Below are 25,146 nucleotides of genomic sequence, written 5' to 3'. Positions count from 1 at the left end.
GGAGAGGAACTAGTTTATATCACAAAATGGAATTCATTATGCCACTCATTGTAATCTGAATATATACTGTATGTATATAATGATCATTTTATTGGATTAATTTATTAATCTGGAAGCTTTTTACAGGTCACTGAATAGACCTAACTCCATTTTAGAACCAAGTTTTATTTTTCATACAAAAGTATAGTTGAGATCACTTTCATTGTCATTGTAAAGGTTAATGTACTTTTCTGGGATTTAATTTGACTTAAAATGAGTCAAAGTCCATGAATATTGAACGAATGACTGCTGGTCATCATGATCCCTGCCCTCTGCCACGCCCCCTAACGCTTCCTGTCCGACTGCGTCATTACGTCAGTCTGCATCCGAACCGAGACCGAGTCGCAGCCATTTTACTCCGCGAAATAAACTTCACTCTCTCAGCTTGAGGGAAGGGAAGAAAAACAGCGAAAACACCGCGGACGCTTCCGCCGACTCCAATGGATATGTGAAGCAGAGCTCGGACGTTTTCGGATTTCATGTCTTCCCAGTTCGGTAAGAGCAGACACCCGACGCGGCGCTGTCTTGTTTTTAGCATGTTAGCCCGTGCTGGCTAAGCCGAGCTAACTAGCGAAAATTGTGAGGCGGCTGTTGTTGGGGAGCTTTTCATGATGTGCAGAAAGGGGCAGAGCAGACGAGGGCTGCTGTGACTGAACACCGGGGCTTTTACTGCATGTATTTGACCACATTTTCTTTTATCGACGCGTCAACGTTAGTCAGAGAAATGATGTCTGTGAACGCACCTATTTGACTGTCTGCAACTCACTCACCTGTCAGATTTCAAGTAACATGCCAACGTTATCTCATCCCCCTCACACCCGCCCTTCTCCCATGCGATAACACAAACTGAAGGGGAGCTGACTGCCATGTGACTCTGTGTCAATTTGCACATATTATAATATATATATATATATGTGTATATATATAGATAGATAGATAGATAGATATAATGACTTCATTCATCTCATCTCTTTTATTGTGGATGCTTTTTGAATCTCTGAATCAGGTGCTGCTGCTGCTGATGCTGCAGCAAATCCTGGCAGGGGTTTTGGGGTTTATGTGTGAATCATCCAGACAGGCAGGATGTGGGGATTTCAGTCCCATCCACTCAGTCTGTCATTGAAGCGTGTGAAATATTAGCTGCTACTTATGCACTGTGCATATGGTTGGATGGCAAAGTAATCATCAGTGTGTGCCTCTAACCTCCCAGTGCAGTATTCATTTGCGAGAAGACTCCCTGCTCAGATGTCTTTATACCAATGTTTCCATGTCTCTCCCTGTGGCAAATACAATAATACAATAAAATTATATGTGTGTGTGTGTATATGTATGTGTGTATATGTATGTATATACACACACACACACACACACACACACACACATATATACATAGTAACATTGTTTTAAACTACAATGATAATTTGTTAGTTATCCCAGAGTTAAATACCTATGGAGAAAAACAAATTATGACATGCTTTATTTCCATTTCAGCAATAAAAGAAAAAAATACATTTTAATGCCTGTTTTAGCTCCTAAATTGTGGAATAAGCCCTGACACTTTGAAAACACATTTACTTTAGTTGGCTTTTAATACAGAGTGAGTTGTTTCTTATGTGTGTTTTAGCTTATTTTTTTAATTTATTGTTTTTAAATGCTTCATTGGCTTTTATGTGTGTCTTTTAGTCCTCTTCTTGTTGATTTGTACTGTATGTACTGCACACTGGTCCACCCTGTGGTATAAACATGTGCTTTATAAAATAAACCACATTAAAATTGGATTGGATTAAAAACATCATCTGATACTCTAAACAAAAACACCCCTTATTACCCAGATTGTTCCAATTAAAGAATTCTGCAAAAAGTTGTATCCAGCTGAAATAGACATCGCAGCTGGATTCAACATTGTCTAACCAATCCTCTTAAAGGTGTTGCAATGTGAGGTATTCAAGTTAAGTGTTTACATACTGGAGGAAAAAAACGTTTTGTTTGGATCACACACGGTTAGAGGAGCCTATTGTAATAATCTGATTTGTATTCACCCCACAGAAATTGTCTTGTCTAACAAGTGTGATAACACGCCATTGCAGGCAGCATGATCTGACCTGTGCTTTCTTACACCAAGGTGTGGCTGTCCTATGGATTTTGACTGCATACTAATAGTATTATTATTATTATTATTATGATGATTATTATATTTGTCAAGTCCTTTTCTTTCCCGCACAAGGCACTCACAAAGAAAACGGCTTTACATCACATGTGTGTGTCTGTGGGAACGGAGCAGAACAGTGACTCTAGTGAATGAGCCACAGCAATGACATCATTCCTGTGTTATCTTTGGATAAAAGCAGACTTGTTTTTCTTGGACAAGAAAGACATGGTCTATTTAAGGCTCAGAAAACTGCAGACTCAAACTTTTGTTTGTCACTGAGTGGCTCTCAAGATTTGTGTGTACAGAGGTGTTGTGTATATACAAGGTAAATTAGTTTAGCATGTCTTATATAAGTACAGAATGAATGGTTTAATGAATGTCTTACACAGCCAAATGATATGAACCAAGTGACAATCATGAGTGCAAAAAAAATGGTATTGATTGGTATCAACATGCATTTTTAGGTGGTTATATGTAAATCCTGGCTCTTTTGTAATGGGTACTTGGCATAATCCTGCATATCACATAGACTACACCACTGCTATAAGCCTATTTCTCTTCACTGTGCATTTGGGTTGTCACTGTTCTAATAACGACTGATGCACACACACAGGGAGCAGTAAACAGGAATATCTGGATAGAGCCAATCAGAGGCGAAGACCCACCCATTCTCTCTTTTGGTTGGTTTTGACTACAACACCGTCCTGGAGTGTGAGTTCAGGCCAAATAGAGAAAGGCTTGAGATTTTGAAAGATGAAAGTTCAAGGCATCAAGGCAAAAATGTTGCCACACTGGAAAGATGTTTGGTCGCACTATTGAGCCTGGTTTTTTAAACTAAAACCAGACATATTTGATGTTGCATGCGCGGTTGCTTGTGGGCACTTTATCACGAAAAGTCTCCACAGCCAGGCCTGTTCGTTGCAAAGTTGACCTATGACCTCTTCTCGTCAGAATGCAGGGACTGGGAACTGACAAGTTCTCTCTGCCACTGTTGAAGATACATGGCACTTCAGTTTTACAAGTTCCCATTTGGTCCTCAAACTGCAATGCAGGAGTTTTTGAAAGCAGGGTATTGTATCCACTCGTGTCTCTGTGTGACTGCACTAGTGGTATCTTCCAAGTTCATGCCAAATTCTGCCAGCCTGAGGACGGTAAAAACTTTATGGCTGTTTTAACAGGCCACTGTCAAAGATCGGTCCTTATCATTCACGACTCAACTATCAGCTGTGTATGGAAAGCATTTAGTTACAGTTGAGTTGCACTGACGTTAACAGAAGTCATGTAGTCAGTCTTGACAACCAAAATCCAATGATTCATTCTCCGGTACAGTATGATATTTTGTTTGGCTTTTTTTTCCACCCATTTCTATTTGTAGGTTAGTCTATTTGTTTGCCACATTATGCAAGAGTTATTCAACCAATTTCTACCAAACTTGGTGGAGCGATGGGGCCTGAGCTGCACAAAATGTCTGGCCTTTGTTGTTTCTACTACTACTAAACTACTCATTTATTTTCTAAATTCCCCGCAAGCATTCTTACTCCAACAATTGCATTACTAAAAGCAATTTAATTATTAAATGGCCTATTTAAAAATGCACCAAAATTATTATAATCTTCATTATTATTATTATTATTATTATTATTGTTATTATTATTATTATTATTATTATTATTTATAACATTATTATTATTTATAACATTATTATTATTATTATTATTCTAATTATAATACCATGTGAGAGCAGTGTCTGTCATTCTCCCTCAGACTGCTGAGTGGATACCACATTACAGCTCTTTAGTCATTATTAATACTAAGAGTTTCATTTGTCTGTGCATAAATGACCCACTTCCTTTGTCATAGAGACCACTGCAGATTATCCTAGCAACCTGTGAACATGAATGTTCAGACCTTGGCGCAGCCTTGAGTGTGTGCTCGATTCATTCACATGTCTTTATGTGGCACTTAGAATTTGTCAGTCTCTATTAATCTTCAAACAGCCCTTTTCAGTTTAGGTGCTCCTGATGGTGTTTGTTCTCATTTTGTGATTCAATGGCCGTTAATTATGTAAGGCCACATTACATAATTCCTTTTTTAATTGATAAATTGGGATTCTGTCATGTTTTCTTGCTGTGAAGTAGCGAAAACTCTTTTCTAGAAGCATCAGCTCTGGTTTTTTGTTTGGGGAGAGAGTGCTGAGAGACAAACAATGTCAGCCCTAACAGTGGACTATAATGTATTTAATGGTAGAGACACCACAGGAATACTGCCATGTTTTACAAATGTCAACTAAAAGGAAATAAATGCTTTAGTGATCCAAAATGTGATGAATTTCCGTGTTATATTCATGGTTGCTCTTTGTCTGTCTTCCTCCAGATTTGACTCCATGGCTTAGCGTGACTCTGCACAGCAGCTAACCCAGACGTCTCTCTCCTCCGTCCCTTGCTGTCCTCTGCTACCGACGGTACGAGTGAACTCACTGACAGAATGACAACCACAGCCTTCCTGTGGTTGTGGTAGCCAGTCACACTTGCACGTACAAGCACACAAATATGACTTGGTTTAGGAGGTCTCGGAAACACATGTGTATTTCTTTCTTTTTTTTCCATTATCACTTCTTCTGTATCTGTGCTTTTCATTGTGGACCTTTTTGTCAAACTTGTGTGCGTAGATGAACTCTTCTGAATCTGATTAAACTATTTAAGACTTTCTCTCCTCGTACCATAAAAATGTCTGTAAAGAAAAGGGAAACTAGTTCAGCATCAAAGCAGGGAATGGTTGTTCTACTCCAATGCCACACCGCCTTCCTCTCCCACTGAAAGCCAACATGACGGAGAACAATAGCCCTCGATCAGGGTCAATGTTCGCAGAGTCTCCTTCAAACAGCTTGGACATGGCCCAGAAAATCCAAAGTGAAAGCCTCATATGACAGGATGCACCCTTTGATTGTAATCTATCGGAAAGGCTTACATGTTGCAGACCAAAGGCCAGTTAAATTATTAAAATGGCTGTTACTGAACCACTGAGGTTGAACTGCCTGTTGCATGGAGTCTGTAAGGTTAGGCACTTAATCATTATTAAATGGCAGAAAGTGTCTGTGAGTCAGAAGCCAAGTTTCGAGGAGTGAGGGAATTCTGAAGCGATGGCCAGATTCAGCACGCACCAGTTCAGATTACTAGTAAATGCTGGATTAACTGGGATTGACACTCATGTTAGTGGAAGTCAGATTGGTGGCACTGAAAGCGCAAAGCACACGTGTCAAATATAGCAAAGTGATATCTGAGGAACACTGAATTTTTTTTTCATTTATTTTATTGGAGCAACTTTCTCTCTATTTAGGAAATGGTGCTTGCAGTTTTAATTCAAGCTCATTTAATTTTTAACTCCATCCTCCTCCTGTTTTGTATTAGTTGAGGGGTGGTAATTTATGCAACATGTAAAAAAACAATTATCTTAAGGGATAGAAAAGAAAAGCAGGAGGTGATGAACTATGGTGTTAATGATTGGTTGTGTTTGGACACGCATGACATCCGTGTTCAGTAAAAACCAGCAGAGTTGACAGCAGTCACATGTGTTGTTTCACTCGTCTTCCTCCAGCGTCTCATGCCTCTGCAGAGAGAAATAAAAGAAGCCATAGGAACACAGTGGTTCTCAGCCAAACACAACACATCAGGATGGTTAATAAAGTGCGCTCATGCCTTGGAATGGATTGTGTGGGTGCTGTTGGAGAGCGATAAATAGCTTACATGTTTAGACGGAGCAGTCCGTCATCTCGTAGTTAAGAGACTGCTGTGAAGCCCTGGATACTAAACTGTTTGTTTTGCTCCCCAAAATGTTTCCTGCCCCTCTGTTTGAAATCGCCACAGCGACGTCATATTCCAGATTATGAAGCTCGTCTGAACAGAGAGAACATTCATGTGCAGACTGGCGTTGTTTCTCGCGAGCAGTGGTTTTGAAGTGATTATTCGGCGTAATGGCCAACCCAGCTCGTTTAATGACTAATTTGGGCTGCGACTGAGCTCTTCCAGATGGCTGAAATTAAATGCCACTCTTTGCATTTCAGCAGTTGGGTGAAGTAGTCATACCAACAGGATGATGATGGTTATTCAGGATTACTGTTCATGAGGAGCCCACAAAATGTCCCCGAGTGTGATGTATTCCTCCTGTTTAAGTTGTTGTATGAGAGCAAAAGAGCAGTCCTTCGTTTTCCTGCTAACTCCTCATTCTCTCTTTCATTGCCTTGTGTCCACGCAGGTAGCAGCGAGACATAACACAAAGGGACGGTCACCTATACCCTTGTTGCTTGTGTGAAACCCTCCCCAACCCCTCTCCTGAGGCAGGATGGAGCCCCAGGCTTACCACTTGCTTGGTGCAGAGGGGGATTGTGGGGTGTTGAGTCTGCTGGTGCCCAGTCCACAGAGCGAGGCGGTGACCCACGAGATGGAGGAGCTGTCGCTGCAACCCGCACCGAATCTACCTTCTCTCAGCGAACGCAAAAATGGTAAGGTCATGTGGATGTGCAGGCATAGAAAGACCAAAAAATACCTCCTTCAAAATCAAACAAAAGACACCACTTGAAAAAAAAGACTGTGAGCCAACATCATCATCATCATGCTCTGATTCATTTTCACTTGGAGTGTTTGTCATCAAAAGCCTATTCTGCCTAATAAATCATATTTCTGGTTAACTGTAATGATTATCACTGTTTCTACACAAAATCAAGAAAAATACTCAAAATATTACAAAATCAACCTTGTTAACCTAAGTAAGACTGGGTGTATAATGGTCATGTGTGCAAAGGGAAATTACAGTCACTGAAATTCAATTATATAAATAAATCAAACACCCAACATTAAGCTAACATTTAATATATGTAATAATGTCAGGATCTTTTGGCTTTGGAGCAGTTTTTCCACTGTGGTCACATACTGGCTACGGCATTCCCAGTTTGACCTTAAATACTCGTTATACATAGATGGGCGTCACTAAAAGCGTTTTTTCTAAAAGCACGTCCACAAGCATACTTCCTGAATCAACCAAATTATCCTCGTGTTTGCCAGCTTGCGTGCTTCTCATCACCCTCTCAATGCTGTTTTGGCTTCCGCGTAGGACCGAGTCAGGCACTGATGGATGGGTATGCGATTTCCAGATTTTGGGAATGGGTTAGATTCACGCTTGCGTTTGCCAGTTCCTAATCACGGTTTAGATGGCGCAGGGAGATCAGTCTGGTTTGCTCACTGTGATACTGATTACCATGTACAGAAAGTTACGGTCAACACTCGCAGGGTGTTCATATAAAGCCATCCCCAACTGGAATACATGTATGTTTTGTGCGTTAGTGCACACAACCATCTGTGTGCTGCTTTCTGCAGGGAAAGCGCGTTAATACCTCGATGGTGGAAAACTTCTGTGGAATGTCAACAGTAGTAGCACCAGCTCATCTTCTTAGCTTTGGTAGCTCCTCCCTCTCCAGTGTGAGCACACACCTCTCATACTTTCCACTCTCTGCCACGCAACCACACAGTCCTTTTTACTCATGTTGGCTTTAACATGCAGGTGTCGATCTGTCACAATGACAGGTGTGAGTGTCTCAGACCACTTCAGCTGGGTGGAGGCTGCTGGGAAAGGTGCAGCACTGTACCACCAGCAGGGTGTTAGGATTGTGTGTTTGGCTAGTTTTATTAGGTCATGAAAGTTGCAGATCACAAGAAAAGCCTCTTCAGACAATTAACAAAAGATGGACAGCTGCTTTAGGAAAGATAAAATGCCAGACTTTTATTCATCTTGTGATTTTTTGGATTTTATCAGTTATTGGCTTGCGTCTTGGGTTTTTCAACAGGTTTTCAGTCTCCCTCTCTGTCTCTCTGTCCTTTATTGACTGAATTTATATCTAAGCCTCCACTGACCTGCCAAGTCTTCCTCTGTGTGGGTAAACGGCTCAGTCATTTCAATCTTTCAAGCTCGCCTCGGCCTGTTGAGGTCATGGGTCAGATTGTGTTTGTCAGTCAGGCTGAACAGAGTTTCCCGGAGTTATTGAGGAGAATGCCACAGACTGGAAGTTTTAATGAATCACCTTGAACAAACATTTCCCCCCTCTGAATACCTTTCTTTTGCTATTCACTTCACGTGACTTGACTCTGCTCGGGTGTTTTTGCAGGACATCCGACGCAAGAATCAAACATGAGTGTTGCAGCGAGCATACACGGCTGCTGTTCCCCAAAAGTACACCGTGGTCTGGCGTCGAGGTGCAGAAGTTACTCCGAGAAGATACAGGGGGAGCTAGACGGAGCCATAAACGGTCTGTTGGGAGGTTGTCAATGTCACAGCAGTTGCGACCCCGCCCACATTGAGGAGGTACTATTAAGTAATGGAAAACAACGTGCCCGATACCCAAACCAGGTCAAGTAGTGAGAGCCGCGTAGTGCTAGAACTGTATAATGGAAAAGTGCCATTAGTATGACTTCAACTGTCAGGGTTGTTGACCCTTTGTTCGCCCACATTCCAACTTTCTCTGTGAGTTTATAAACAGTAGCCATGGTTGAGTTTTTGTCAATGTTTTACCACAGCTGTTATTTGCACATGTGTGCATGTTATTTCCAAACAAAGTTTGTTGAAAGTTTTCGCGAAAGGTGACATTGGAAAAATGCTGTTGTCATCGACTTGTGTGTAAAACCTCAACAGTGCCAGTTGTTTCCTGCTCGAGCAAAATATTGTTTTTCTCCGTAAGCTTTGATGTGTCACTTTCTCTGAATGGAGAAGTGTCTGTGCTCATGGCTGGTGTTGATTTTGTACAAATCTCCTTGTTCCACTTCCCTTCATTGTCGTCCCTCTTACCATGGGACACGAAAGCACGTCAGAATAGTTGTGTTGTTGTGGCAAACTCATTCTTTTAGGTACAGGTTACATACATTACATTTGTTGTGATGTGTTTGGGGCTGTGTTGAGTCACTTACTTGGTTGTTCCCAGTGTAGTCCTCCGTGTCTGGCTGTTTGAATCACTTCTCGCCAGAAAACTAACCTTCCTAAACTGAGTGAGAGAGGGAAGTAAGAGAGCGATAAAGAAATACAGGAGGTAACCAGTGTTGCAGTGCTGTAGATGTTACATCATTGCCTCAGATGCATATTTTGGGCGTGAATTCAAAGGCTGTCAAACTGGATTCAAATGGCTTCACCACTCCATTGTGTTTTGGACTATTCTACCAGCCAGTTGTAAAAACATGGCCTTCGTGGAGATTGAGACACTTAATAACTGCTGCGCTACTTTCAGCGCAAAAGCAGGTGAGCATTTCTTGACTTGCATTGATAGTATGGTGCTTATTGTTCAACTCAAGTAGCCTTGTGCTGCCGTGTTTTATTGGTGGATGTCAGTCTTTACCTCTCGTGGTTGCTTGCTACCTTTTTAAATTGTTTTTTTGAAGTGGCAGTTTTCCGAGGAATTAAACAGCAGGTTTGTGAGCACATAATAATGAACTGAGAACTGTCAGACTCTGGTTAAATTCAATTAAAACTCACATGGTGTCACACTATCATGTGCCTCAACTGTAACTGAGCTCATTAGATGGTAATGATGTTATTAATTATGTCAGCATGTTGACTCAAAAGCAGGATATGACTTAGACCCGGGGGAAGGTGAGAGGTTAGTATGTGGTTACCTCCTCAGTTTGATCTCATTGTCCTCCCTTTTTTCCTTCTTCTTATTTTCCTTTTTTTTTGCTTTCAGTCCTGCAGTTGAAGCTTCAGCAAAGGCGAACCCGGGAACAGCTGGTGGACCAGGGCATTATGCCGCGTAAGTATCAGTAATGCTAGGTGTTCCATCACTCACAGAGAAGCTTATGTGGACTGATTGGCTTTCTAATAACAAACCTCACACCAATAACTGACACAATATATATGTTAACTTGATAAATGTGTTGTCCCACAGCTCTCAAAAGCCCAGCAGCTTTCCATGGGCAGATTCGCAGCTTGGAGAGAGCCAGGGTAAGGCGCTTAGTTGGGACTGAAATCTGAATTTGTGGAGTGCAGCAATTGAGTAAACGTGCTAACTGCTATATCTCTACCTTTTTCTATAAGACTGAGAATTTCCTGAAGCACAAGATCCGTAGTCGCCCAGAGAGAGCAGAGCTGATCAGGATGCACATCCTACAGGGTATGGATCATTCTCTGGTTCACAATATGCACACATGTGTTTTTTGTAGTGTTTCCTGAGCAATGGTACAGGAATAGAAATGCTGTCTTCACATGGCAGCATGAAGAACTTCCTCTTACTGTATATATATGTTAAGCACCAGTGGACCATGCAATTGAGAACATGGCTATCAAATTTGAGAAAGTGCAAATAAAGTCAGAACATTTTAAACTGTGGTAGATATGTAATGTTACATGGCGTAGTGTTACATCTTCCAGAGACTGGAGCAGAGCCCTCACTCCAGGCCACGCAGATGAAGCTGAAGAGGGCCCGGCTGGCCGACAACCTGAACGAAAAGATCGCCCAGAGACCCGGCCCAATGGAGCTGGTGGAAAAGAACATCATCCCAGTGGATTCCAGCCTTAAACAAGCCATCATCGGTAAGAGACATGGCAAAACAACAAGACACGTGGAATTATGGAGGTAAAGTTGCTGTGAGAGGACTTAACAGCATTTTGTTTTTCTTTTAGTAGGCCAGGTGAATTACCCTAAGGTATTGGATGAAGACAGTTGTGAAGCCCTGTCCCCGGAGCAGCCAGCCAGTCAAGAGTCTCAGAGTTCTGCACCTTCACCAGGAGAGATCAAAGCCCCAGAGACGCCTTCTCCTGCTCCAGCACCACCACCATCGCTCCCCAGCACCATACTGCAGGTTCTGTAGAGAAATTGTCCTGTCCTGTAATCCCAGATTTTGCTCTTATCAATAAGACATACGCTGTTTGCTGTTTGTTTGTTTTTCTAAATAAAGTCCTTTTATTTTTCAGACCTTCCCAATCTCTAAACAAGCAACTTCAAACATTGTGCAAGTGATTTCTGCCAATGAGATTCTGGCCAACCGCGCAACTGCTACCCCTGCTCCCTCGAAACCAGGCCCAACACTGATCAAAGTGAGGCCAACAAACTATATCACCTCTAAATAATATAATATTGCTGTCTGCTTTGTGGTTCGGTGCTGTTTGACAGAGCGTATTTCTGAAATGATTTATCTCCCCAACACAGCAAAGTCAGCAGAAGTCGTCCTCAGAGAAAAGTCGCAGTAAGAAGGGCAAAGAGTCGAGGCCCAGGGTGAAGAAGCTCAAATACCACCAGTATGTTCCTCCAGACCAGAAGCAGGAGACCAGCGAAGAACCAATGGACTCCTCTTATGCCCGACTACTGCAGCAACAGCAGCTGTTCCTCCAGCTGCAGATCCTCAGCCAACAACAGCAGCAGCACTACAACTACCAGACCATTCTACCAGCACCACTCAAGTACGTAAATAAACAAGTGCCCTCTTCAAACATTGGGAAAATGTGTTAACCTCTATCCACACCAAGTACCATAACAATACTCTGGCCATATAAAATAGTTTCAACTTTAATTGGATTGGCGTGTTCACACCTTTACTCCAGTTACAACACTGACAGCTTATCAGAATCTAACTGAAAGTATGAATGAATGTTTTCTTCATAAGATGACAGTGCTTTATTCTCCTGACCTCTCTGACTTTTATGAATCCATTTACCCATTTACTGCAGTAATGGCTCATCAGTATTGATTTTCCAAAGACCACTAACCCAGCTGTATTGTGTGTGCTACATATTTCAGGACATTACAATTCATTAATGTGAATGCTTGCTCAAATTGTTAGTTTTTATGTTTTTACTTGCATACCTCTAATCTGGCTCCTCTCCATGACAAACAAGCCAAATATTGTTGTTTTCAACAACCCAGCGTCCCAGTAGCTGGTTTCCAATAACAACCCTGCTTTTAATCATATTAATAACAAACAGGATGTTGTTTTACCAGCTGCTGTTTTTATAAATGTCCTCTCAGCAGCTGCACGACTGAGCTCTCTTTGAACTGTGCTTGTTGCGCTATGGTTTGGTTGATGGGTTTTGTTAGTGAGGCGCAGGGCAGGGGTTGGACTGTCTGTTCATATTGGTGGCAGATTTCCTCTCTCTGTTTCCTCTCTGCAATATCTCAGCAACAATACTCTTTTGTCCACTGTCTCTCTCTCACACCTCCTCTTCCTCTTTTTTTTTTGTACTTGTGTGACGGAATTATTTTCTCCAAAAAGAAAAAAACCCATGACCTCAACATATTTTGCGTCTCTTTCTTTGTGTAGACCTGTGGCAGAGGGTCAGAGCAGCGCTGGCAGCAGCCTGCCAACCTCTATTGTGGTGTCTCTTCCCACTGCCCCTCCACCTCCCTCGCTCACCACAGCTCGGCCAAATAATTCACTGTCAAACCGCAAGCCGGGAGTCTTACCTGCCAACCTGGAGGAGATGAAGGTCTGTGGAAACTTATCGTGTTGGCAGTTTAAAAATGTTCCAATCATCGTAAATCAAAGAGAGATTGACCTTGGTCTTTACAAGCCTGCCCAGCTGTTAAAAGTGAACTATATCAAGATTATTACACAGGAACTTCTCTGAAATCTGGCATTTCTAATAGGGTTGACAAAGTTTTGTCCCGTCCTGAGGAAAATTGACTCCGTTAATAAGATGTAATGTGTGAATTAGCGAGCTTAATGCTAAGCTAAATGTAATTTGCATCCTGTCACAGACACTTGTAATTCCTTTTAAAGTCGGCTGTAAAATTCTTAAAATGCTGACATGATCACTTTTTCATATTTTCAGGTGGCGGAGTTGAAACTGGAGCTAAAGCTGCGAAGCCTTCCTGTGTCAGGGACAAAGACTGATCTGATCGAAAGACTTAAGCCTTTCCAGGAAATTCCTGCCACCTCTGCTCCTCCTACCACTACCACCTCCATCCCCATGGAGGTCACCACTGCCTCGAACACCATCACCACCCCTGCCATAGTTTTCCCTATCAAGCAGGCGGCTCCAGGGAGCGCGCACTCGACACCACCAGTCTCACCCAATCCGCCTGAAGCCTCCACCCTACAGCAGGATGTGAGCATGTGTGAGGCACCTACTGAAGCACAGACGGTGAGGTGCGGCACAGCAGCTCCATGGTCTTCACCTCCTCCGTCTAGTTACGTGCCGGAGGAAAAAGATCGGAGGCTCCATGAGAAGGAGCGGCAGATAGAAGAGTTGATGAGGAAGCTGGAGCAAGAGCAGAAGATGGTGGAGGCGCTGAAGATGCAGCTGGAGGTGGAGAAGAGAGGCCAGGGTGGCTGCGTTCCTGACTCTGTATCTCCCAAACTCATGAATACTGTCCCTCCTGTCCTGAATTCAAATGTAGTAAAAATGGAGGGCACGGTTTTGTCAAACTGTTCGTCCACCGCTGCTAGTATCCCAAACTCTATCATAGGCCCCCACACTCTCTCTAGCCCCCGACCAACTATGGTGAAGTTGGAGGATGTGACTGTTTCAGCTGGCAAGCCCATCCAGCTCATGACAAAAATCCAGCCCCAAGCCCCGCCCCAAGGAAGCACAAGCCCACAGGTGCTCCAGCACCAACAGAGAAGTCCCAAACTCCAGACTCGGCCCCAGTCCCAGCCCACAGCCGCCAGCCTGCAGCAGTTCTTCATTAGCCACCAAGGTGGAGTCTCCCAGGTGCTGGGTCAGCCTCAGACCCTTTTAACCACGTCAAGGCAACCTCAGACTCTGCTGACCACTACTGGCCAGGCTGGGACTCAGATCCTCCTCCCAGTGTCACTTCCCAACAATGCTACTGCAATCCAGTTGCCAAGGACCACTGTCAGCCTGCAGGTAAGTGACATATTAAGAGTTTGTGGCATATGTTATGGTTTTAAAATTATTATTAAGTCATGTTTACAGGCTTTGACAAACAGGTTTAGTTTGTACAAACTGTTATGTAGACTCATGACTCATCTCTTTGTCTCTGCATCCAGCCTGTTCTTCAGGCCACAGTCTCACATCCAGGTCTGATACAGGCCTCAGTTCCTCAGCTGCAGAGCACTAAGATGGACACAGCTCCTAGTCAGCAGATAGCAGGCCACAACCCATTGCTTCAGGTCAGTCATCACTAGTCGACACGTTTGTCATGTTACGCTGATACTGAGCTGTTGATAGGTTATGGACTGATGTCTTTCTCTTGTGCCTTGACAGACTCTGACAATGTGCAATAATACTACTGGTTTGGAGAACCAGACTAGACCCGAGATAAATCCCCAGAGTTTCCTCAGACGCTCCCCAGAAACCAGGGTCCCTCCACGGGCTTCACCAAACCGCCACATTGCCAATGGATCTCTTCATAAGGTATCAGAGCAGAGTAAATGCCAGAGTGCAAGCGTTAGTTTTGGTTAAGTCATTGCCACTTACTGGATGCATTTTAAGTGCTATTTTATTTCCTCATCTTGTAATGTTTGCTTAATACACGTCAGTCCTTTTTTTCCACCTACAGTTTCTCCACTTGCCTGTTTTTCTTCCAGTCTCCCTCTCCCCAGCCTGCCTTTATCCTCCAGCCCACCGCTCTCATGACTCAGCCTCCAAAGACACGAGAGCCTCCCCGCTACGAGGAGGCCGTCAAACAGCGCCGCAACATGCACGTCAACAATGCCTCGCAGGTTAGATACTCGCCAGTAATCACAGTCATTACAACTCACTCACAACGTATTATACAACAGCAGAATACAACAAAGCTTAAAAACGTACAAGTCCATGTTTTGCAGTGTTTTTAGCCTTAAGTAATTGCTCTGCTTTCTGTGGTACCAGATTCTAATCTCTTAACCTCTGACTTTGTCCTCAGGTTCCTACGACAACCAGCCAGCAAATGGATGACTTATTTGACATTCTCATACAGAGTGGAGGTAACTTAGTCACTTAAGTATTGTAGGAAGGTTCAAGGTCCAATGTAACATGTTGGAGCAAAAGAGTTGGAATAAGTGTATAGTCACCTAAAAATAAAAATCATTGGGTTTTCTTCTAGTCTTAGAATAAGCCTTGTATATACTTTATGGAAGACATTATCTTGAGCTGCCCTGGTTATATTATTATTTGAAAAGTCTATGTTTCAAAGTTACATAGACATAGTTAGTTAGTAATTAATTTTCTTCATTCCTTTGTCCTGCTCTTTCCCAGAAATCACACCATTCATCCAGCAGGAGCCCCCAGGGTCTCTCAGTAAGACTTTTCCAGTCACAGCCAGTATCACCACCCTGCCCGTCAACACTGCCCTCTGCAGACCTCCTCCACAGATCCATTTGGCCCCTCCGCCCAGTCTGAGCCCTGTTGTTGACCCCAGCCTGGCCAGCCTCTCCTCTCTGGCTACAGACCATCAGCTGGAGGACTTTCTGGAGAGGACACTGGCTGACACATCACCGGCCTCGGACCTGCGCACGCGGGGCCTGATGGAGGAGCTTCAAGCTCAGCTGATGGAGCAGCATCCCTACTCACCCATGGACACATCAGACCTGTCCTTCTGCGATTCCTCCTCACCGCCGTCAATTAACATGGGTCTGTCTGACCCGGCACTGGATAATATGGAGTGGCTTGACCTCACCATGCCGCCTGGACCTGCAGGGGCACTCACACCACTGGGGATCCCAACAGACTTCCTGGATACCCAAGATCTGCAGCTGCACTGGGACTGATGGAGGACGACAGCTGAGCAGCATCTGAGCCAGGAGTGAAGGATGGATGGATGGAAAGATGAAGACAGTGGCAGCCATAAAAGGGTTTGAGTTTAAATACTTGGTGAAAATATCACTCTTAATAGTACATCCATACCATCTGTAATATTCCCATTATACTACAGGAGAGACCTTGCACACGCAGCACACTGATGAAGCTGAACTACAAGCAGGATTTAGTCAGCACAGTTTTAAATGAAGGTCTGAAATGTCATCACTAAGGTGATGGAGATGAAGGAATTTTTAACAGAGAAGACTTTCAGTGGCGGTTTACGGAAAGAGGGGAGACAGAGCCAAATGTAGACAATTAAGCATGAACTGTTTGTAAATACTGTTCACACCACACTAAAACAAGTCCACGTCGAGTCGTGCTGAAGGCTGAGCTTACCCAGTCATTCCTACCGGAGGTGTTGCTGGTTGGCTTCCCAGTAGCTGTGTTTACATGTGCAAAATTTCCAAAAGATTCCTTTTTCCGATTGGAGTTTTTAAAATTCCGTCGTTTGCATGGACTGCATGGAAAATTAAACGATCGTGTTGTGGTCCGTGTACACGACACATCCTTCAAGCATTCCGTCAGAACGGACTATTTTGACGTTAGCACAGTGTATATACGCTGCATGTGTCCGCTCATCCTCTCGCTGTCTATCTCATTTTCCTCCTCTTCTGCGTCTTTGACAAAACGGAAACACGGCTCATTTTACCAGTAAGTCCTGATCGGATCGCCATTACAGTACCAGCCCTCTCAGTTGGAATTCAATTTGTGTCAGAATTCCCGATCAGGCCTTTATTCTGATTAATCGTGTCCATGTAAACATAGCTACTGACTCCTGCATCTGTTTACTGTGTGAGCACAGTAACAGTCCGCAGATTCAAAGGCCTTTGTCCCACTGAGGCTCACTGTGCCATACCGGGTTATAAAAGGTGGTAGTTGCTGTGTTTTATCTGTGTCTGAAAACAGACGACGGATTAAATGTAGTTTGGATCAAAATATGTTGGATTATACACTTCAGGTGTTGAATGTTTCAAGGATGTAAGTGCAACCGCTTATCCAAGAAACACTTAAGACTAAACCGGATTATAGAAGATATTTGAGAAGGTGTTGGACAGTCATATAAATCCGTTACCTTTATGGTGTAATGTCATCTCAGAGGCAACTTTAAAAAATGTCCTAACTGAGGTCCACACTGGTCCAGCCTCCTACATACTGTAGAATGTTTTGTTTCCTGACTAATCTGATATGCTGTATCAGACGTGACTGTTTTCCTCTGATTCACCGCGGCCATTTTGGGTCAAGCCGATGAACCAGTGACTCTAAAGAACAAAAGACTGGACTCCAGTCGGACGATGAGAGGAGGCAGCTCCTCCGACCACAAGTTGAGAGCTATGCACTAAAGAGGCCGAGGGATAGAACGACGAGCCTCATTCACCTCAGAGCGAGGAAATGTGAACTCTGCATATCCAAGGTGATTGTTAAAACAGAGTGATCGAAACGCTCGAGCGATACTGCAGTTGTTGGCCAAGTCTCTTACTTTTGAATGTACTTTTTGAAGAAGAAAAAAAATCAAAAAACAGGAATTAACTTACAAAGTTGGCAGCTTTTTTTTTTTTTTGGGTCTGATAATAAACTGACAAACAGCAGAAAGGGAACAAAACAACATTTTACGAGACTCGCATATGTAGTATGTGTTAACTCTGTGACGCTGCAACAAAGATGTCTTTGGAGAAAATGAGCTTTATATCCAGCTTTCCTATAATATCCCTGCACTTTGTGTACGTATGTGGGTGGGAAATAACTGCAACACGAGCCACCAAACGTGACGGTGTAGATTCCCTGCAGCGGATCAACTTTAGTCTACTTTACCAGCTTCTTTAACTCGACACCAACCATCATTTTGAGGATCTTTGGCTGGTGAAATAGTCTGATGGTGACGCATCAGCTGCTGCGGCCTGTAGACAAAGTTAGTTTCCTGATCGTGTGTGTGTGTGAGAGCGAGCGCGAGAGAGAAGTAAGCATGTTGATTTATGGGTGGATGTGCGTGTGTGTACGTGTGGAATTGTCTTCCTGTCTCTTGCATGAACATCTGTGCGTCTCCGTGTGCATGATTGTGTTCACGTTTAATCTCTGGCTGTTTCTCGCTCCCTCAACAGCCGCCGTCGTATGACGTCGCTAATAATCTATGAACATCAAATTCGTTACGCTTGATTCTTGCGTATTCTATACTTCAGAAGGCTTCTGATGACTGTTGTAAATCTGTGTTCATTCAGTGTGCTACAGTCCAAAACGCACAGACACCTTTGAGGGCTTGTTTCCCTTTTTAAAGTCGTCATAAATACTCAGTATTTTTGTTTTCAATGGATTGCATCATATCCCACTAAATGTTTCCTATCAACTCTAAATAATGACACTGATTTATGACGGTCGTCTGGTTCTGTTTTTTGTTTTTTGATGCAGTCGAACTGTCTGGCACTTTGAGATAAGATTGATTTTTTTTAAATTCTCTTTTTTATATCAGTCATGTTCAGTGAAATTCACATTTTAACCACTTTGTTGTGGACACTAGAGGGCGCTTGTGCTCCAGTTAATGATGGCATGAAGGCACATTTTCAGTGGTTCTTCAGGGTTGTTTCTGGCAGAATAAAATGGGCTATTTGTCTGTCCTTTTTTTGTTGTTTTCACATTCTTTTTTTTGCTGTCCATATCAGCAATAATGTGGAAACCTGAGCTAATGTGACTGAGAGCCCTTTATATCCACACTTTACTGCTGCATTCACACATTTATCATCAGATCAGTTGGATGTGCCCAAACACACTTTGCTGATAGAGTTGCACCAAATACTGCACAGACTGGCTTTGTTCTATGTTTCCACTACATCTGTTTGTTTCTCCTAAATTGCTGTGAGTGGTCAGTCCTGCATAGGATGAACATAAGAGTCACGAGTTGATATATGTGTGTGTCCTATAGAAGAGTTGACACTTGTAATTGATTATCCTCATTTCTTTGGTTTGTCCATTTAAAGGCTCAGACGTGATATTTTTGTTGCCAAAAGGCAGTGGAACATATGTTTTGTTTTTGTTTTTTAGGGTGAAAAATCATGTTGTTTTTTTTTGCTTGTGTAAAATCAGATTTCATGTGTATATTTTTGGTTTGCTGAGGTTTTCTTCCTTCATATCTGACAGAACCGTTTGGCTGCAATAAATCTAATTGAATTTACTCTTGGTGAGGTGAAGCCACCGACTATTGGCCATTGTTGTTGCTGACTGGTCAGACGGGGACAGCTGAAGGCAATAACAGGTGCTCTCCCTTGATATACTGTACTGTATGTCAAATCCTGCCTTGGTTTTTATTAACGTAGGAGCCTTTACTGCGTACAGAGTAATATATTCGTGTCTAATTTCAAAAACATGTCATATCTGAGTGCTTCAATTTGAATAACCCAACATCAGCTTTTCTGTTCCTGCTTGTCCTCATTTGCCCGCCACCCTTCACTGTCACGTGAATACTGTACATTGTCAGGTGGAGCAGCTCAACACTATAATAGAGCTTAGTCCAACGTGTTTATTTACAAGGTTCTCCGCCCTAGTCCGATCAATTACACGCTTCTTTGTAGCCTAGTCTATTCTCTATATTCACCACCCCATGCCATGCCTCTTGTCGTTTGTAATGCCATATGTTTTGCACATTGTGTACATATTTATATAGATGCAATGCATATTTTTATACATGCGTGTAACATCCGTGGGCTCTCTATTTTGTAAATACTCAAAAAAAGATGTACTGTATGCCTTTATGTGTCAATAAAATTTGGTGTACTGTGAATGCATTTTCTGAAGTTAATTACAGAATAAATGACATCCAGACAAATGACAGACTGTCCTTTTTATTTTACTGTCGTTCATGTTGCCTCCCAGAACAACTGAAGGGAAATGGGAGAATTAAGGAAGCTCTAGTCGGTTTATGAAAACACTTTTGTTATATTTGGATTATATAACCATGTTTGCATGTGTTCAGTATTACATTTCTTTTTACTTTAATTTCGTAGTTTATGACAATAATTAAATGAGTGCTGCTCCTTTTTTATGACTTAATTTAAGGCATTTTCGAATATATAAACTTACACACATACAAAAACAACAATAGGTGTTGAAAATGAGTGCTGCTTCTAAAGGTTAGCCTTTGTATCCCAAAAAAAACATTGCATTATGTTTATGTTCTGTAAATAGTTTGTTAGATAAACTGTAACTAACCTTAGCACCTTTATTTTCCATAAACATGACCCTGCCAATATGAATATTACTCTGCAACTGTAAGTCTATAATATGAATAAGGAGTATAAATATCAGTGCGTCTGAATGAAAGGATGATGGGACACATAAAAACATATCCACTAAACAAAAGGTCCAACATAGAGAAAACCCCACTGTATAATGTTAAAGTTAAAGCTAACATGTAGCAATCTATTAGCACAGCATCTTAGCATTACCTGAGACAGGTGTTATGTTAATTAAGTTAGGCACAGTAAGACGAACAATGGTTCCCCAAAGCAAAAAGACTAAAGTAGATGTTAAAAACAACTATCAACCCTTTTTCTTTCGAGCTTCTAGTATTTATTGTACGTCCTAACGGCAGTGATCACGTGATCTTATAAGACCACCTGCTATTTGGTTTGATTGGCAAAGGGGGCGGGACCTACAGGTGAAACGCGACCTGGAAGTAAAAGTGACCGGAAACAAGCCGGGAAGTTTTGAAAGTAGCACACTGGACTAGCATGGAACACCTGTGGATGATTTGATGAAGAGTTTGATGAAGGAGAGCAAAGGTAGGACATTATTCATGTTGTGTTGCTCTGCTTCAGCTGCTGCTTCTGTAAAGGAAAAAAGAAAAGATTTATGTATCCTGTAGTTGCTTGGTGTTTGAGGCATGTTTGGTTTAAAGGTTTTTAGTTTTGTCCTTAAAGCTACATGCTTGTGAATGTTAAGAGGATTTTATTGCTGGTCAAAGAAGGAGCCACAGTTTGACACACCTGACAAAACCCATGTGAGGGACACACTGCTGGAGATGAAGGCCGTCATCTCCTCTTAACACATATACTGTGTTATCAGATGAGCCACTGTGCTGAGTTTAGGCACTGATATCATCAAGAGCAGCCTAAAGGCCGAGTGTTAGACATGGCTTTCTGCACACAATCAGAATACATCTTCACACTAACAAATGAGTCCTAAGTGGGCTTAAATGGAGCAGGAGAAAATGCTCACCAATAATAATATTATGCAGTTAAAAAGAACGTAGTCTGTGTAAAATAGTGTCTTGTTACAGATTTTTAACATTTTTGCTTTGTTTAAGATGTAGATTATTTTTCTTAACCCATTAAAAACTTAAATCCTGTACTTTATCTGATATATTGGACTTTCCAAATATAGAGGCATCACTTGACGGGGTTTAAAAATATACTTTATTTTATTATTTTGAGTATTTTATCTAGTATTTTATAATTTGGACAATACACTAGAGCTGACACAATTACTCGATTAATCGATTACTAAATGACTCGTCAACTATTTTGGTAATTGATTAATGGGTTTGAAGCTTTTTTATCAATATTAAAAGAAGATTTCTGATTGTTTCAGTTTCTTAAATGTGAATATTTTCTTCCCTTCTTTGCTCTGATCAACTGATCAACATTTTTAGTTTTCTGGCATTTTATGGACCAAATGATTATTCGTTTAATCCAGACAATAATCGACAGATTAATCTAGAATACACTTTGCCTACTCCCTAAATGTTATGTGTTTTGTAAAAACCACTTCTCCGTCTGTGTGAGATTGTTGTGATAAATTTAATAAAGAAAACAATAGGTGTTACATAAATGTCAGTGAATTAGAAATGCTATACTATGATCTATAATCTGCTCTTTTCACGATTTAGATTTTGAATTGAGTTCCAACTGTTTGTCATTTCTTAAAAAGTGAGTACCCATATGAAAGGTGTGGGAGACCTAGTGAGTGACAAATTGCAATCAACATCTTGCCCAGGAGGTGGCAGTGTTCTCTCATATATAAACTCGCATGCAAACCAGCACTGCCTATATTCTGTTGCCACCAGCTCACTGAAGTGACCTTATGTGTTGTTAGCTTGTTTTCTCTGTATGCTTGGCTTGACGCACTAAAAGTGAAAAAATGTGTTGTCTTCGTTTGGTGACAATTCGACACATTTTATGATTCGTCTTTTGATTATTGTGGTTCATTTATGTCTCTGTTTTTTAAGTTTTCAAACTGAAACATCCACTCTGTTAGCTTACAATATTTGTGCTACCACAAGGAAATCTGGACATTTGTTGTGGCACACTGAGTTCTCACTGTACTAAATTACCCCCATTAAAAGATGAAACCATTGTTGCTGCAAAAGACTTGTTTTGCACAAATCAAGAGAAATTGGTACTTTGTGTAATGACATTCGACTCTGACCACAATGTAGACGGCAGTGAGAAAAAGTCCAAGAACTGACATCACAATATCATTATTAGGGGATGATGCTAATGTGAGATTATTGTAGATTTATATCATACATTCTGGAGAGACAAGGGATTAAAGTATGGACGTAGTGTTTACCAAAAACATATCAATTGCACCGTGTTAAAGCAGATAATAATCTGGTTGCTTTACGTTCAGTGGGATGATACTAATTGTTTTCATGTTAAATGATCACACACCAGAATAGATCAGACATTGTGTGATTCAGACTCCATCCATACAATGGTAGGCAGCACAACTTGGAATACAAGAAACTATAAATTATCTAAGTTTGTGACTTAGTCTGAATGTCTCCTTACTCGCTCGCTCTTTGAGTTGTTTTTCCCGTATGGTGCCCTGTGGCACTTTAGTGTGGTTTCTCTAGAGAGGCATAAATTTGGCTCTTCAAGGCTCTCTGAGAGTGAAATACCACTGTCTGCCTTTGCATGCTCAGACTGGGGGCTTCATGCTTTGCACTGTGGTGGTTCTGTCTCTATATATCCAGTAGTGTGTGAGACAGGCTGGTGTCATCATGGCAGCAACATTTATGAACCGAGACACCAGAGCGATGTCAACTTTCTCTTGAAAGACAGACAGGTAAGAAGGCATTCCCCAGCCTGTGCGGAGACGGAGACATCTGCACGTTGTGTCAGATGTCTTATCACAGAGGCCACGCTTGAGTGGAGGTGATGTCAGGTGGCGGAGGTTGACTGAAGTGTCCTCAAACACAAACAGCAGCTAACAGATTTGCCGTGAGAGGGTTAGGGTTAACCTCGTCTTTGAAGTTATCCAAAGTCACTGTAACCTCAGTGTTAGAATTACTATGTACAATTTCAATATATCCTCAGTGTTGCTGCTTTTCTAGAAAGCAGATTATTGCCCGTTTTTGAAGTTGTTCAAATTTGTTGTGATGGATTCGTGTTACATTATGACCTCATGATTGTAGGAGATATATTACCAACATACCATCATACCAACAGCTGCTTAGTGTTGTTTACTATTCTGGCAACCTGATCAAATTGAATTCTTTCATTGCTTGCTGGCTTGAAACTGGGTTATGACGTTCATTTAGTATCACATTTGCATATTAGAGTCATGAAGTGACACTACAGGTTATGTTAGTTGCTTGAGGTATTATTAATTTGTCATAACTGGGTGGTTATGTACCAACCTGTGGTATTACTTCACTGGTAGGAACCTCACTTCAAAGCATTCCATCAGGTGACCTTAATATAATAAGTTCATGGCAATTATAAATTTTGCATACAAACCGGCACGCAACATCGACCTGATTTGCATATGAGTGACTAAACATCTTTTGGCACGAAGAATAGATTCATGAGAAGCCTGAAACCACTCCTATGTGTAAACAACAGCAAGCTGCCAGGTGATTCAGCTTCGGCCGAAAGTCAGAAAATTGTCAAAATGGTGCCTCCTAATATTTCTTCTTTCTTTTTCATTACTTAATGGCCTGGTCAGTGAAATATGGCCTGGTCAGAGAAATAACTTGTGTATAGTTAGTGACAGTAGTCTCTCAGTCTCTGGGCTGGGCCAGTCAATCAAGGAGAACCTTTGGAGTACCTCACTTTAAGAGCTCTGCAAAGAAGCAGTCCTCTCTGCTCGAGAGTTTAAATGCCCAACAAGCTGCTTACATTCTACCTATTTTAGAACATTTGTTACACAGTCAAAGAATTATGTCTTTGAAATGGTGGTAATGCATTAGCTCAAATTTGAGTGCAGGCACTCAATGCTAATGCTAATGACGGCAATGGACAGGACGTTAGCCAAAGGAGAACATGGCTAACAGCAGCGTTATGTGTTTGGGTTCATAATCTGAGATTATTAACATATAGTCAAAGAAATGACATTTTGGTGTCATGTTAAGTCCCTAAGTGTTGCTGCTCATAACGACTACAGTTTGAGTGTAGCTATGCTAGCCTCAGTCGACTGCTGCTGTGTTAGCTTCCCCTAGCCGTAGCTTCATAATGAATGCACAGACTGGGTGCTATCAGGCTAATTGAATGTCTCCTAAGATGTTGAATGTTTTCTTTTAAATATTAAATCCCCTTTCCATTAAGTGGGTCATAAATACGGTGGATCCCTTTTTCCGAGTGTGATTGTTTGTTGTGTTTTCATAGCTTAACTCTCTACAGTGTTCATCTGTTGGTTCTTAGGTCAGAACCCACGGGTCCCCGGAGGCCCGTAATTGGCCCTGTTAGTGATGTTCTTGTTTGCTGGGCTCTTGTGGCTTCTCCAACACTCGCAGTCTATGGTAAGTCCTCATCCAGTCAGATGTGCTTACTTTGTAGAGGAGCCAATCACCAATTCATTCCCAAAGCCTCAGAGGTTCAAAAGCCAAGTGCATAATTGCCCCTTAAATCAATCTGCAAATTTGGTGGTATTCGAGCTGCAAACAGTTGGCCTGGAATCATTTATTCGCGAGGAATGGCTCTCCATGGTACGTAGTTAGAGTCCCAGGAAAGTACTGCAGTGTCCTGGAGAAAATTACATTTGACTCATTGGAAGATGCATTAAATTATGGCCCTGTGGTTTACATATACTTTACATTAATCTTAGCACAATTCATGCCATTTGTTGAACCTTTATGGGTGTTATTGTGTTTTTGGTGGTTCTGATGGCGGTACAGGCCACACAGCAAGAACTCTGTATCACAGAGACCCCCCCCCCCCCCCCCCCCACACATAGACTTGTCCCCCCTCAATCCATCTTCA

At 42.0% G+C, this 25,146-nt stretch overlaps 1 protein-coding gene and 1 long non-coding RNA gene across 3 annotated transcripts in view; both read left to right on the top strand.

The window, feature by feature from the left end:
• Positions 1–270: 270 nt before the first annotated feature.
• Positions 271–19,772, top strand: mrtfba (myocardin related transcription factor Ba). Of its 2 annotated transcripts, none has more exons than XM_058620725.1 (17): positions 271–534; positions 4,562–4,649; positions 6,440–6,686; positions 9,906–9,971; positions 10,107–10,162; positions 10,256–10,331; positions 10,589–10,750; positions 10,844–11,019; positions 11,132–11,254; positions 11,367–11,617; positions 12,475–12,640; positions 12,986–14,023; positions 14,167–14,289; positions 14,384–14,533; positions 14,707–14,841; positions 15,024–15,084; positions 15,356–19,772. In XM_058620725.1, exons 3-17 carry the CDS (start codon positions 6,527–6,529, stop codon positions 15,865–15,867), a joined length of 3,255 nt encoding a protein of 1,084 aa, XP_058476708.1. In that variant the 5' UTR covers positions 271–534; positions 4,562–4,649; positions 6,440–6,526; the 3' UTR covers positions 15,868–19,772. The 2 variants fall into 2 exon arrangements, with proteins under 2 accessions (XP_058476708.1, XP_058476707.1); XM_058620724.1 differs by having other exon boundaries at positions 274–534; positions 10,841–11,019.
• Positions 19,773–20,670: 898 nt separating this feature from the next.
• LOC131448882 (uncharacterized) overlaps positions 20,671–25,146 on the top strand; it is a 45,273-nt gene continuing 40,797 nt past the window's right edge. The window contains exon 1 of the long non-coding RNA XR_009234232.1: positions 20,671–20,724. This is a non-coding gene — a long non-coding RNA (uncharacterized LOC131448882). The remainder of the gene's footprint in view (positions 20,725–25,146) is intronic.

Source organism: Solea solea, chromosome 21 (genome assembly GCF_958295425.1).
Source record: "Solea solea chromosome 21, fSolSol10.1, whole genome shotgun sequence".
NCBI classification, from domain to species: domain Eukaryota; kingdom Metazoa; phylum Chordata; class Actinopteri; order Pleuronectiformes; family Soleidae; genus Solea; species Solea solea.
This window is presented reverse-complemented; position numbering and strand designations above follow the sequence as displayed.